Source organism: Larus michahellis, chromosome 8 (assembly GCF_964199755.1).
Source record: "Larus michahellis chromosome 8, bLarMic1.1, whole genome shotgun sequence".
NCBI classification, from domain to species: Eukaryota; Metazoa; Chordata; class Aves; order Charadriiformes; family Laridae; genus Larus; species Larus michahellis.
This window is the reverse complement of record NC_133903.1, coordinates 52,416,953-52,431,612: the sequence shown is the minus strand read 5'-3', so window position 1 is coordinate 52,431,612 and position 14,660 is coordinate 52,416,953. Positions and strand designations below refer to the sequence as shown.

Genomic DNA, 14,660 nt, shown 5'->3' with positions numbered 1-14,660 from the left:
CAGCCAAGTGCCTCCTCAGCATCTAAGCAAGACTGTCGAAGCATTATATCTTTTCTTTTCTGATAGCAGCATCAGAAACACACCATATATATAATGAAAGTTATTTGTGGCACGTCTCCCAGGTGAAAGGCTGGGCTGGTTTGTGCAATCAGGCACAACAACAATTTCGCGCTGATAGGTGAGGTCGTTCGGGGGGGAGGCGCGCGCGAGAGATTTAAGCGGCAAGCAAGGCGCACCACCTTAGAGGTGAAATTAAAGAACCTTTCTCAGAGGTGTTGTGCTCCAAAAGTGATATATATAAAAGTTATGGTTCCATTTATAACATTATGAATTGAACTTGTCTAAAATGCGTCTTGGATCCTCGCCTCTAAACCTGAATTAACTCTCTGAACCTCTGGCTTGCCGTGCTAGCCGTGCTGTCGCTAGCGACGCAGTCACCTTCAGGAGGGTGAGCCGCGAACTGAGGCCTTGGGGCTCTTCAGGAGCATGGAAGCACGGGCCGGGATGAGCAACGAGCTCTCTGCAGCAAAGCCTGAGTGGGAGTTTGCATCGTCACTTTGGGACTGTTCCCATCGCAAAGCTCTTTTCCCTGACATTGAAGGACTCTTAATGGTCTGAAGCTGCGGCAGGGGAGGTTTAGGTTAGATATTAGGAGGAATGACTTTACTGAAAGAGTGGTCGGGCACTGGAACAGCCTGCCCAGGGAGGGGGCTGAGTCACCATCCTTAGAGGTGTTTAAGAAGCGTCTAGATGTGGCACTTCAGGGCATGCTCTAGTGGCAGAGATTGTAGGTTGGTTGTTTGTGGGTGTTTGTTTGGTTTTGGTGTGGGTTTTTTTTTTTTTGGGGGGGTGTGTATGGTTGGACTCTATGATCTCAAAAGTCCTTTCCAAGCATGAAGATTCTATGATTCTGTGACCCTTCACTGCCAACCTCTGATAAGAAGGCGCATAACTCCTCATTTACAACTCTTACGTATCTAAAATCAGATTAACTCGGCGTAAACGAACTTGGTCATGCACTTTTCCTCCCTGATAGTAACACAGGATTTTTGTTCCACTTCGAAAAGTCTCCACTTCAGTCCTCCAGGCTCTCTGCCCCAACAACGGGAGTTAATTTCTGCCTGCAGTATGCCTTCGTCTGTTAAATAGCGCCTGAAGAGCACATTCGGTACCGGGGCTGTCTACATGAGCCTAGCCCCAAGGTGAAGTTGTATTACAAGAGGTAACGTAATGTTGTTGTTGTTGTCCAGCAATTTGCATTTGTGCCTTCTTTATATGTAGATTTTTATTTTTAGTATATTCATATGGTTATCGCAGCGGGGGATACAGTTACTTAAAAGAATCATCCTTTTTTTATGCCAATGTTCTATTTATATTTTTTGTAGTACATTATTCAAGCAATATTGGAAATCTGTTTTTTGCTCCTGACTTGAAGACCGTGGACATCTAACGACAGAGCCCTGTTCTTTCCTGTTCAGCTCGATACACCGTGCCCCCAAAGTTGTAGCCGAGCTTCTTGCTGTCGGTGTGACTGACACCTGCCATTTGTTCTCGCGTGGTTCCCCAGGGAAAAGCGCAGAGCAGACAGCCTTTCGTTCAGAGGTAGAGTGGGTTTTTTTTTTTTAAGAAAATATAGAGATTGTTGCAACGTACAGAGGTTACAGAGATGTTAGATATGGCACGATGAAGAAACTGTGCCTGGCAATTGGAGCTCTGCCCTTGGAAAGTTCTCCGTTTCACACGTGCTTTTGCAGCACACATGGGCTCTCTCAGCTCAGCCTCTCGGCAGGCGCCGGAGAGCTTTCTCTGCGCGGGAGCTTGGGAGAGAACTTCTGTTCTGCCAAGGAAGCAAAGCTGGTTACCAAGGTCTTCACCTCTGAACTTCAAAATCAAAATCCCAGCACAGATAGCTTCCAGAGAAGGGGTTAGATCTGGGAGGTGGCTTTGTATTATATAGTAAACGGAAGACACGAGTGGAAATATTAAAAAGGATGTGAGACAAGTAATGAGTTTGCTATAGCTTGTGCTGCTGAGCAGATGCTCTCCACTGAATGATGTTTCGGCAGTCCTGAAGGCCTTCTGCCCATGCGTCCTGCATCACTGCAGGACAGGGAAAAGATGCTGCAGGCTGTACCTGACCCTGGTCATCAGCCTCCCGTGGCAGTGGGGTGACAGCAAACACTGCCTGCGGGTGCTGGCAGGAGCGGGCACTGTCACAGCGATGGTCCCACACCGTAGGTAGCGGTCGTGTCCTGATAAAAGGGCTGACCAACCTCTGCAACCACCAACATGCTTTTCCTCTGTGCATCAGTTGTGCATCGTTTCCTGAGGTTCAGCTGTTCTTTGTCCCCAGTTTAAATTCTTTGACCACTGAGTGCTCACGGTGAGATGGTGCATTGCAAGGACCAGCAACGCTCGCTGCCGTTTTTGTGCATCGGGCACGTGTCCCAGTTACTGAACCAGTGGCTGTGGAGAGGTGTGGGAAAAGTCCACCTAAGGACCAGAAGATGACCACTGGATGTGCCAGTGCTCATTGAGTGTCGGTGAACAGTGAACTGGTCTGATAATGCATCTTCTACCAGAGTAAACACTTAGCTTTAAACGCACTAGACGTTATACGGGCTTTATTGCTAAAAAGGAAGTATGCACTTAAATGTTTGTGGGGTCAGGGTCGTATTGCAGAGACAACCTTGTGGCTTGGTCAGATGGAAAACCTGAAACGTTGTAAGGCTTTGACATTAATTTCCTTGAATGCTACAGTCCTTCAGTGGGGCTGATCTTAAAACTTGTGAAGGGGCCGCATGGGTACCTGCACTGGCTCCTCCTGAACAAGCTTTGTCCTGGTCAGTAAAAGAAAATGTTAGCTTTTTGAATGCGGGGATCAATCATACTGCATTTTCTTAAATTCCTTGTTCATGCCAGTAATGCAAGACAGAACAAGCGGCTCGGTGGTGGAACAAGTGATCCTATCTCTCCCTCTGCTGGAAAACCACGATATGGCCTCCTGGCAGAAAAAGGGTGAGATGTGCAGGGAACCGGGCTGGGGTGGCTGCTCTGGCCCTCCCGGGGCCAGAATAAGGCATAAAAACTGAGCTAAAATCCCCCCTAGCACAAGGTTGTGCCCTGCTATCCCCTTTTACCCATTTTTCTGGGTTCTGAGGTGTTTCTTCAGATATATGGACCCTACTGTGTGGCACCCAGGAGCAGCCTTTTCCCTCACTCTGTGCTCCGTCTCCTTCCCCCGGTGCTGTCCCACATACTGGGCCAGTAGCTGTGACAAAGGAAAATAACTTGCCAGACCATCCTCAATCTATAAAATCATGACACTGGGCTAACGTTACCAGTGATTGTGTCACGGGCAATACCCGAATCTAGTTATCTTCCAAAGAAGACTGGGCTGCCCAAAAATTTCCCTGGTCTTCACCAGTCACGCTGCTGCCCCTTTTAAACATCTGAAAGATTAGGAATAAATTGTATTCCCGAGATCTGCTGTTGGTTCTGGTCTATAGCAACACCTCTGTGAAAGCCAGAAAAAAAAAAAAGCCAAATCAGTATCATACATCTATGACATGTGACAAATCCCATGAGTCACAAAGTAGCTGCAAAGAATAATGCAGGGAGAATAAGTTTGCCGAGTGCTGTACTTGCAGCCCTTGGACTAATGTGTCTGTATAGGATAGTAATTGCAGCACTGCAAAAACTCCATCCAAATCATAAAATTTGAGATTTTTTTAAGCAGGCTGAAATTGTTTGTTCTGGGGCGATTGTGCGCTCTCAGGAAGTGTTTGGTGCTGTTGCTCTCAGTAGTGGCATCTGAGGCTCCCATCTCCATCTCATCTGGGCTCCCCGGTTCAAGAGGGACAGGGAACTGCTGGAGAGGGTGCAGCAAAGGGCTACCAAGATGATGAGGGGACTGGAACACCGCTCTGATGAAGAAAGGCTGAGGGATTTGGATCTCTTCAGTCTGGAAAAAAGACGGCTGAGGGGGGACCTTATCAACACTTATAAATAGTTAAAGGGTGGGTGTCAGGAGGATGGGGCCAGGCTCTTTTCAGTGGTGCCCGGGGACAGGACAAGAGGTAATGGGCACAAACTTGAGCATAGGACGTTCCACCTAAACATGAGGAGGAACTTCTTTCCTGTGAGGGTGGCAGAGCCCTGGCACAGGCTGCCCAGAGAGGTGGTGGCGTCTCCGTCTCTGGAGACACTCCAAACCTGCCTGGACGCGTTCCTGTGCCACCTGCTCTGGGTGACCCTGCTCTGGCAGGGGGTTGGACTAGATGATCTCCAGAGGTCCCTTCCAACCCTTTGATTCTATGATTTGGTTTTGTTGGAGTCAGAGCTGTGCCTGGGAACACCCGTTCTGGGTTGGTGCTTCTGGTCCCCAAACACAGACCAAACCCCAGGCTCCCGCTCCAAACTGCTGCCTGTTTAATAAAGGCGGTGGACAAGGTGGTGGTTGTGTTTTGCTGGGACGTCTCCATCCATGGTGGTTTTGGCAGCGTTAGGTTGATGGTTGGACTCGATGATCTTAACGGACCCTTCCAACCTAGACGATTCTATGATTCTTACGGCAATTTGCAGCTTGGTGGGGAGCAATGGGAGGCACCAGCACTGCAGGGAGAGGTGAGGCAGGAGGGGAAGAGCTATTGAAGGGATTACTCCTTCCCTCCAGCCTTTCCAGGAGGGTGTAAAGTCCTGTTTTGTCGTCTCCTGACATACCTGTCTAGTTTCTCTAAGGAAATTGTGCCATGTGGCGCATTAAAAAGTGACTTACATAGAGCAGCGCCAGCTCTTTATCATCAGGCGTTCCCCAGAAAGGTCCAGAGCTGGAGAAAAAAGTCGGTTTCCACTTCTGCGGTGTTTGATCTACACAACACCACGGCTACAACACGCTCCCCGTGCAGTTATTATAGCCCAGCGTGATTTATGGCAGCCCTGGGGCTGCTGTCGGAGGGCGGTGAGGCAAGCGGGGACCCACCAGGGCTAGCACTCACAAAATGCGTGTTTTAAAGAAATCTTTGGCTTTTTTTTTTATTATTATTATTTTTTTTTTGAGCCCATATAGAGGAATCTGCCCCGTCCTTTTCCGCAGGACCACAGCTCTGAAGTCACAGCCTCCCGATTCTGCAACAGCGCTTTAATTCACGGCCCGCGTTCATACCCCTGGGCGGGTCGTAAATCCTCCCCAGCTACCTGTACACAAAGCTGGCATTCATTTTCATCACATCGTGACTCCCGCCCCGGCTTGGGGGACTTCCCTGCCAACTCCCGGCTCAGCAGGACCCCCCTTTCTTCTCCGAGACCACCACGCAGCAGCAGGGCTTTTCATGTGGTGAGAAACGAGACTCATGCTTCGAGTCATGTCTCCAGTGACTGAGACTTTTTTTTCTCCTGGTTTTTTTTTCCTGTTTTTTTTGAGTTTTTTTTCAGGTCTCATCCAGCTTGGCTCTGGGAAGCAGGGTCAGGTTAGGCTGGGAGAGCATGGGTCCCACTCGCGAGAGTGGTAGGGATGCTTGGGGCAATGCTTTCCCTGATGTCCATGTGCCGAGGAGGAATGTCCATCCGCAAGTCACGTATCACCCCGTTGCCCTCAAATCCGTGGAGAGAAATCTGGGACATCTTCAGATTGGTGTCACATGGTTTGCCACCAGATCCCACACATTACGGACATACTTTACTGCTCCCTTTTCCCCCTAAATTCAAAGCCTGCTATTGCTGCAGGGTTTCTTTTCCAGGCAGTTCTTTGGGAATGGTGTATATGAGAGGGCCGTGTCCTGGACTAGGACCCGTCTGTGATGGGTGAGTGTCGCCCAGGGTGCCGATGGCTCCCTGCCCACCCAAGCTCTATTGACAACCACCTCCGAATACTGCCCAGCGCCCGGGCTCCGTGCAACGGCCGGCTCTGCTTGAAGGAAAACATCAAGTGCTCCCGCAGAGAAAGATGAAATAATATTTGATCAGTTACGGAGGGAAAAAGAAAGTCCTGGGGCTCTCAGGTCACTTCTTGCTAAGCTAACCAGCTTTGGTTTTCCTGGGAGATGTGCTCCGTAACAACATGGGCTTGACGTTTGGACAGATTCTTTCAGGCTGTTCTCCAGGGCAGAGATACCCAGTGATGGGAAAAGTCTTGTTTGCCCTAATTTAACTGGTCTGTCCTTAGGACTCTGAGAAACAGCTCACCATGGAAAGAGTTGCATTGCCAGGGAATATGTGTGGGCATCAGCGAGGATGCCTGGTTTTGCTGTTTCTGTTTTTGTTTCTGCTCTCCAGAGATGAAGGAAACACTTGGTTCCTCCAGGGAAATGTCTGTTTTAATCACTCCGAGGTCTCTGGCTTCGGCTTGGGGAAGAGCCTGGTGCAGGCTGAGCTGCTGCAGTAGGATGGGTGTCACCCATGGGGAGACCTACAAAGAGGTGGGGGTAAGGATTGTTGCTGGGCATGGTGGGACTCCTCTGGTCTCCTCAGCTTCGCTTGCCCCAGGTGTGAGAAGGGACCTGAGAACTGGACACCATATGGACGCGGGTGCTATAGGGGCACCCATGCCACGGAGAAGTGCCCTTCCTTCCCTCAAAAAGCAAACCAAACCTGATTCTTCCCTTTCTCAGCCCATCCAAAGCCTGCCGCGGTCTCGACGTTCCTGGTTTGGGGAACCCGTGAGTGGGGTCAAGGGAGCGTGGCCAGGCAGGGTTGTGCTTCGCCGGCTCGGCTCAGCCCGGGTGAGGCTCTCCCCGCCCCGGGGCAGACCCACGCCTTGGCCCAGGTGCGTTTTCGGGCTCGCCCCGCCTCGCCGGGTGCTGCGGCGGCGGCGGCTGGGACGAGTCACGGAACGGGAAGCAGGGAAACATGCCACCGGGCTGAACTGCTGGAGCCGGCACGAAGAGGCGAAGGGATGGACGTGGTAACTGCTGGGGCACCGCTCCTTCCCACCCTCACCCCAGCGACGGGCTGCTTGGTCTCCTCCGTCTCCTCTGCCCACCCCCCCCCACCTCCCGGCCCCTGCTGAAAGATTTGCTGCTTGATTTTCTGCTGCTGATTCGTAGCTTTGGGGCTGTTATCTGCCCAAAGTGCCGGGGTGAGGTGTGCGCTCTCGATGCCGTGTTTGCTCTGCGTGGGGACCCCAAAGGGACAGCTTTTCTGCCCCAAAAGAGGGGTTGAGGGGCTCCCGCTGCCTGGTTTCTTCCCTCCCTGCCCGCCCTCACTCTGAGATGAGCTGCGGTTGCTGACTCTTAATTTAACAAGAAGTAGAGGTGGACTTTTTTTATTTTATTTTTATTTTTTTCCGGGAGAAGCCAGCGGGTTAATGAGTAGCCGGTATCTGCGGCGTGCTCTCGTCGGCGTGCCCGGGGTGCCTGGGCTCGGCTCCAGCCGCCCCGCTGCGGGGCAGAGGGCAGCGCTGATTAAAGATTTACCCACGGGAGCACCCTCGGAAATCCAGATAAAAGAACGGATGAAACCAGAAAAATTTCAGGAGGGGAACGCGCAGTGCTTCCCCTCGGCTGGCCTGCGTGTCACATCTTGAGTGGGCTTTTTCTCTCCCGGCGTCGATGCGTTTTAGAAAAGCAAATGGAGAAAACTAATGGGAATTCAGTTTGGTTAATCTTTGGTACCGGCACAAACCTCCAGCTGCTGCTCTTTCTAAAAGGTGTCCTTATCATAGGCTTAAGCTGGGCTTTATCCTGTTTCCTAGAATGATATTAATGTTAGAAGAACATTTTATTTATAGGAAGAAAATATGGAAAACTTAGCTGTCCCCTGACTTTGTAATGCTCATAGCTTTCCGGCCAGTGGAAGTTTGTTTCCTTTTTATTTTTCTCCCTCTCTCATCTTGCATGGGCTTTCGCCAAATGTATTATTGTTATTCAGAGTGAATTATTTGGCCAGATGTAGCTGTAATGCACATTGGGAGCTTTTGGCAGTCCTTTAAATTTATTAGTGTATTCTCCCCACTTGTCAACTGGTCTAATTTACAGGGGAGCTGCGCTGAAGCCTCCCTGGGCTGGTGGGGCACTGGGACTTCGTGTGTGTCCCACATGCCTGCGACCCACCAGGCACCGTGTTTAGGCTGAGCATCTCCCTGAGCTGGCTTAAGGTGCTGGAGTCTCGGGGAGCTGGAGACTTGATCGGATGGGTCTGTGGCTTGAAACAGTCCCGACAAACATAGGAAGTTCCACCTAAACATGAGGAGGAACTGCTTTACCCTGAGCGTGGCAGAGCCCTGGCACAGGCTGCCCAGAGAGGTGGTGGAGTCTCCGTCTCTGGAGACATTCAGAACCTGCCTGGACGCGTTCCTGTGCCACCTGCTCTGGGTGACCCTGCTCTGGCAGGGGGTTGGACTAGATGATCTTCGGAGGTCCCTTCCAACCCCCACCATTCTGTGATTCTGTGACTCTGACGGAAAATCATCCCCGCAGAGGCCGGGAGAACTCATTGCACCTCAGCCCTCTGCAAGGAAGTGGTGGGGGAAAATTGCATCAGGGCCATGTGTCCCTCCCACACCAGGTCTGCTCGTGACATCGGTACCAATATACCAGCGGGCTGCAAACTGAGGGAAACTGCGTTCTATCTGCACAGCGAGAGTGCAGATAGCAACGAGATAACCTTTCCGTTAATTAGGCAAATCATTTGAAGCTGCCATTTCAAGGCGAGAGGAATAACAACTCGAGGGGGGTGGGAAAAAGGGAGGCTCGTATCCATCCTTCTTTAATTAAAGGTAGTGCCAAGCTGGTGACTGTCCCAGCCGTTTCTGTCACAGCCGGTGCTAGGGAGTGGCCTGACCCCAACCCCTGTTTCGCAGGAGTCCGCCTCGCCTGTGGCACGTTGAGCCATGCAGGTGCTTTTTCTTTTCTATTTTCTTCGTTTCCGAGGGCGCGGACGAGGGACCACGCACTACAGCAAAGGAAATCAGTAGGGAGAGGCAAACAGCATTGAACTCTTCAACTGCGGCGGCGGCACGTGCGAAAACTCGGAGCGATTGCATTAGGGCACCTCGCTGCTTTATTTCCTGTCTGGCATCGCTGGAGGGGTCGGGTACACGTGAGATTATTATTTTTTTGTTCCAAAATCTGATTCATCCTCCGTATGCCTCCAAAAACTCCCGTTCCCATCGGCTCGCCGCTGGATTAGGCTGTCTGGGCAGCTTACCCGGCATCGCGCTGCTGACCACTAATATGAAATATAATTGGAGCAATTCAGGCCTCTCCCCCAAGGGTTGTTTCTTTACATCATGCGCTACCCTGTGAAAGTAATAAAGTCAGTGAAAGGGGTTATTCAAGAGAAATTGTCAGTGTTTAATAAATCGTGCAATTAAATGCAATAAAACCTCAGTATGCTATTCATCTGTTCTGCCTTAACACTTAAGGCTGGGGCTTTTTTCAGAATAACGAAGTTCTGTCCTAGATAATTTTTTCCAATTTCCTCATTAGACATGTTCTCGTGAAGCCTTACAGTTCTCCGCACCGAGCTAAGCTGCCAGAGTAGTGCACCTAATGTAATCATGGCATATAAAAACTTATAGAGCAGTTCAAGGACTTAAGTAGCTCGTAAATTTTTCTTCATATTTTCTCCTCCCTAGTTCAGTTCAGGGCTGAATTGAAGCCACAACACTGCAGGCAAAAACTGTGGTCCTCTTTCTCCAGCACGGGACAGTGAGATTCCTGGGGACAAAGGCCCGAAACAAAACATTCTTTAAATGGAGTTTTAAACTGTGCCATCGCTGATCAGCTCTCTTTGTTCGAAACCGTATATAACCTGGAGTCTGGTAAATGTACCGGAGAGGAATTGAGTATCTTAGCCTGTATTCATCACATGGACTGGGAGATGCTCTTGCTGTCCTTGCGTCCTGCGTGTTTGATTTGTGTGTCCTCTGCTTCGTGGGGTGGGAACAACAGCAAGGGGAGAAGCATCCAAAGAGCCACAGGGACCCTGAGCTGAACCAACATGGTGGAGGAAGAAGGTTTTGTCCCAGGGGTCATTTGGAGCCCACCAAGGGGGATGTTTGGTGCTTCTCTTCCCATGGTGGAATTTTCTAGAGGAGGCAGGGAATGGACTGGGGATCTCTGGAGCAGCATCGCCCTCTCCTCTGGCTGGTACTTGTGTACTGAAAATGAAGTGCAGCTTTCCTGCCCGGCAGGTGCACAAGCGGTATCGCAGCACCTCTGCTGGGAAGCTCTAATGTTCATTTTAGTGTTTGCCTGGGTGTCTCAAAGGAGATTCTCCAGCGCTGGGTGATGTTGGGGAGCGGGAGCCGTCTCTGCCGTTCCCGCTGGCTCTGCTTGGTTGCGTTGCCGTGCTCTGCTCCTGTGTTTTTCCCTTATCTCTGCTCTATTGCCTTTATCCGGAGTGATTTGTGACCCTTTGGCGGATCCTTTGAATGAGTTAATTCTGCTCACCTGCTTCAAAAGTTTCACCAGGCTCTGCATATCCTTGGTGACCAGGGTGGAGTCTGTGGCCTCTTTCTCTCTGAAAGGATCATGATGGTATAAATTGCCTGTGGCCACCTCTGAAAGCAGATGTTTTGTGTTCTCCTCTCTTCCCCCTCCCAGGAAGGTGTGACTAATATCAGAGCCCTACGAGCAAAATTTCAAAACGACTCCAACTTGGCCCACAAGCTGGTGCAGCCGCGCAGGAAGCCTCCCACTGAGATCCCACCCAAGCCGGGCTCTGGAGGTAACGCCGTGTCCAGCCCTCTGCCTCTGAGTAAGAGAGAAGTGATAAAACCTAAGCATGAACCTGCCCAACCTGCTTCCCAACCCTCTGCGCTCACCCAGTGCAACCCCTTGGCATGGCCTCGAGCCAAGCTGGGTTACATGGAGCCGACGGGGCACAACGAAGACCACAAAGGCAACGTCTTGGAGAAAGGACTGAGTTCTCCTGAGAAAGGTCCGGAGAAGCCTCCGCCATCCTCTTGCATTGATTGGCAAGGACCAGCCCAAACAGCTCCAGAGGACCCTTCGCTCCCGAATTCTTTCCACCGTGCCCTGAAGATCTGGGAAAATGCTTTATCCTGCGGCGAGAAAGCAAATGTCATGCTCCCAACCCAACGGGCAACAAACTTATACGTGCACCCTTGCCCGGAGCAGAGGGCAATGAGTGCTCCGGCTGCATCGGGTGGCAGCAGGACGCGACCCTCTGGAAGCAAGCCCATGCTGGACTTGCCTGCCCAGAAGAAGGACGCTCTGCGTGGCAGCGGGACGGCTCTTCCCCAGGCTCCCAGAGGACACAGGGGCTCTGATGGAGCTGCTGCTGAGAGCGCGGTGGCAACTGCGTTCTGCCAGGCGGGTTATCCTGCACCAGGAAAGCAACCTCAGCACCAGAAAGGTATAGTAGGCCGTACTCTTGACAGTGAGCATACGAGCACGTGTGTGTATAGGCGCTCTGAAAGTGCAGGGTACAGCAGCTGAAGAGAGAAGCTGCTGTGAGTTGGGACCCTTAAACAAGAGGTGAAACTGGCCCATTGGAGCGCTCCCTTCCTTCCCTGGAGGTCCTGTAGATAAAAAATGGGTCTCAAACTGCTGCTGAGCTTGGGGAAGGTGAGGGCTCCCCGTCTCCACCAAATTTTTTAAAACTCACGATGAGGGTGGTGAGCCCCTGGCCCAGGTTGCCCAGAGAAGCTGTGGATGCCCCAGCCCTGGAGGGGTTCAAGGCCAGGTTGGACGGGGCTGTGAGCAGCCTGGTCTGGTGGGAGGTGTCCCTGCCCAGGGCAGGGGGGTGGAACTAGATGATCTTTATGGTCCCTTCCAACCCCAACCATTCTATGATTCAGTAAGAAATTGTCCACATTTTTAGAGTAGGATGGAGTGAGGGTAGGGGAGTATCTTCAGTTTTGGCCTGCTTTGGCCTTGTAAATGTGGCTATAACCTGCTATTATGTTTTCACACAGACATATAAAGGCTTGGCTTTTTTGCAAAGACAGCTTAGTTCAAATTAAAATGGCGTAAACGTGAGCTCCGCTCCCTCCCAGCTTTGAGAAAGGTCATGTTTGAGCTCGGAGAGCACATTCTCCTTGCAATATTTCTTCCAGAAACCGGTGCTAGGAAACTGGGATGCCGCGAAGTTCTCCTTGCTGACGTCACGCCGAGTGACGGGGCACTGAAAAGATTAAGTTTTTGTTTACTCTGGAAAGCCACCTCGCTCAGGCTGTGTGTGGAAAACAGCTACGCCTCTAAACCCTGGCAGATTAAACTGTTATCGGTACAGAAAATTAGGCTGGTATTTTATAATCCAGAGGAAGGGAGCTGTCGAGAGCTGAGGCCCCAACATGGTTCACTTTGTAAAAATCTGCAAAAATGGACATTTCCATTTACTTTGCCATTCTGACATGGCAAGAGCCCCACTGTGTGACGGGGACGCTGAAACTGGGAGGGAGCAGGGCTGGTTAGAAATGTCTGTATAACAACTAATGGTCCTGCACAGATTTTTTGCTTAAAGGAGGGCTAATTGCTGCCTGTCCTTGTGCTTCTCCGGAGCAGAACCGGAGCCTCCCTTCTGCCAGCCCCGAGCAGAAAAATGGTTTGACAGCCCCGGGAGCAAGTGGCCAAGAGTTAAAGCTCTCCCTTCAGTCGAATCCCTGGGTCCAGCCCCCGGGAAGCCGGCAAGACCCCCGAAGTTTGATCTCAGCGCTTTCCGAAGCTCCGCGCCTTCGGTCCACAGAGGAAATGAAACAAGTAAGAGATTTCTAGTCTTTCTCCCCAAACCTGTTCTGCAGAAAATGAATACTAATTCGCCGTGTATTGATATCTATAAAGCCCCCATTCCAAGCACGTGGAAATAAGACGCTGTTACTTGTTTCTAACATCTTCCTCAAACATGAAAAAGAGCCCAACAGTTTCAGTGAGGCTGATCTGATTTTTTTTTTATTATTTTTTTTTGCTCTTACTCTGGAAAAGGGATCTGCTTTTCCAGGCTGGACGTCATCCCCCATGCAGAAACCCACTTTCTTCCCGACTGCAGCGCGTTGTGAGCCCTTTACAGCTGGCTGTAAAGCAACAGCAGCTGCGTCCGCGCCGAGCCGATCTTTATCGCTCCCCTTCAGTGGGAAATGCCTTGACTCTGCGGCTCACAACTGTGGGAAGGCACAATAAAATCGGTAGAAACTGGTCTGCTAATCCCCCCCTTCTGTTTTGAATACAACAGAGGGCAACGTCGTTAAATGTTCCAACATCAAGAAATGCAAAAGTTCAGTTTCCCATAATAAAATCCTATTGATGTTGCATAGTGGAATATTCTGGACTGCTTATTAAGCTGCTAAATAGTTTTTCTTTATAGATACAGGCTTAATTATAGCCAGATCTTTAGGCAGAACTCAAAGGGAGCTGCTTTTCTAGGAAGGGCTCGGCTAAACTCTCTTTGGCTTTACTGTGCCAGTGCTTATCGGTCTGCCCTGGCCTTGATAAGAATAAGAGAGAGGCCTTCACTGAAACTCTTTTCTAACCTATTTGCCTTTTCTAACTATATTAATTTGATTAAGGAAACTAGTTAGATTTATATGTCATTGTCTCCGTGCTCTCTAAATATTGCTCAATTATTGATCTCTAGAAAGCCTGAGGTTGTTGCCTGGAAACATGAAATAACGACGTATTAACATAGCCACATCCCTAGTTTCTGCTGGCAATCTTATTTCACGCCTGCCTTTGTGTGTGGTGTGCTGCCTCGAGCGAGGGCCCTCCCCGCCACACCTCCCCGTCGCTGCAGCCCGTGTTCTGTAGGAGAGTGGTCTTGCCTTCAAAGGCTAATCCTCTGTGTCTTTGTGTGCAGCTGCTGATGAAGAGGATTACTTGACTCCTGAAAGGTGAGTTTGTAGTGAGGCAACGTGTGGCTCGTAGGTGACGGGAGCACCCCCATCCCGTGATGCTGGGGCATCCCAAGCTTGGGCAATCCCAAGCACAAATACAGGCTGGGCAGAGAATGGATTGAGAGCAGCCCTCAGGAGAAGGACTTGGGGGTGTTGGCAGATGAGAAGCTCAACACGAGCCTCCAATGTGCGCTCGCAGCCCAGAAAACCAACCGCATCCTGGGCCATATTGAAAGAAGGGTGACCAGCAGGTCGAGGGAGGTGATTCTGCCCCTCTGCTCCGCTCTGGTGAGACCCCACCTGGAGTACTGTGTCCAGCTCTGGGTCCCCCAACATAAGAAGGACATGGACCTGTTGGAGCAAGTCCAGCGGAGGGCCACAAAGATGATCCGAGGGCTGGAGCACCTCTGCTATGAAGACAGGCTGAGAGAAAGCTGGGGTTGTTCAGTCTGGAGAAGAGAAGGCTCCAGAGAGACCTTAGAGCCCCTTCCAGTCCCTAAAGGGGGCTACAGGAAAGCTGGGGAGGGACTCTTTATCAGGGACTGTAGCGATAAGAAGAGGGTTAACAGTTTTAAACTGGAAGAGGGGAGATTTAGATTAGATATTAGGAAGAAATTTTTCACTCTGAGGGTGGTGAGCTCCTGGCCCAGGTTGCCCAGAGAAGCTGTGGCTGCCCCATCCCTGGAGGGGTTCAAGGCCAGGTTGGACGGGGCTGTGAGCAGCCTGGTCTGGTGGGAGGTGTCCCTGCCCAGGGCAGGGGGGTGGAACTAGATGATCTTTAAGGTCTCTTCCAACCCGAACCATTCTATGATCCCCGTGCAGCCTGGAGGGAACATCCCACTCCCGTAGGCAGTGATTTGCTGCAGCT

At 50.9% G+C, this 14,660-nt stretch overlaps 1 protein-coding gene across 5 annotated transcripts in view; it reads left to right on the top strand.

The window, feature by feature from the left end:
* The window catches only part of FYB2 (FYN binding protein 2), a 47,544-nt gene that overhangs the window by 15,163 nt on the left and 17,721 nt on the right, over positions 1 to 14,660 (top strand). For 4 of the 5 annotated variants that reach the window (XM_074596549.1, XM_074596547.1, XM_074596545.1 and 1 more), the window contains exons 1-4: positions 6,782 to 6,901; positions 10,545 to 11,319; positions 12,471 to 12,665; positions 13,756 to 13,789. In XM_074596549.1, coding sequence (XP_074452650.1) covers positions 6,893 to 6,901; positions 10,545 to 11,319; positions 12,471 to 12,665; positions 13,756 to 13,789 — 1,013 coding nt within the window. In that variant the 5' untranslated portion in view covers positions 6,782 to 6,892. Of the gene's footprint in view, positions 1 to 6,781; positions 6,902 to 10,544; positions 11,320 to 12,470; positions 12,666 to 13,755; positions 13,790 to 14,660 lie in introns of those variants that run through there. The other variant, XM_074596548.1, reaches the window with a different exon arrangement.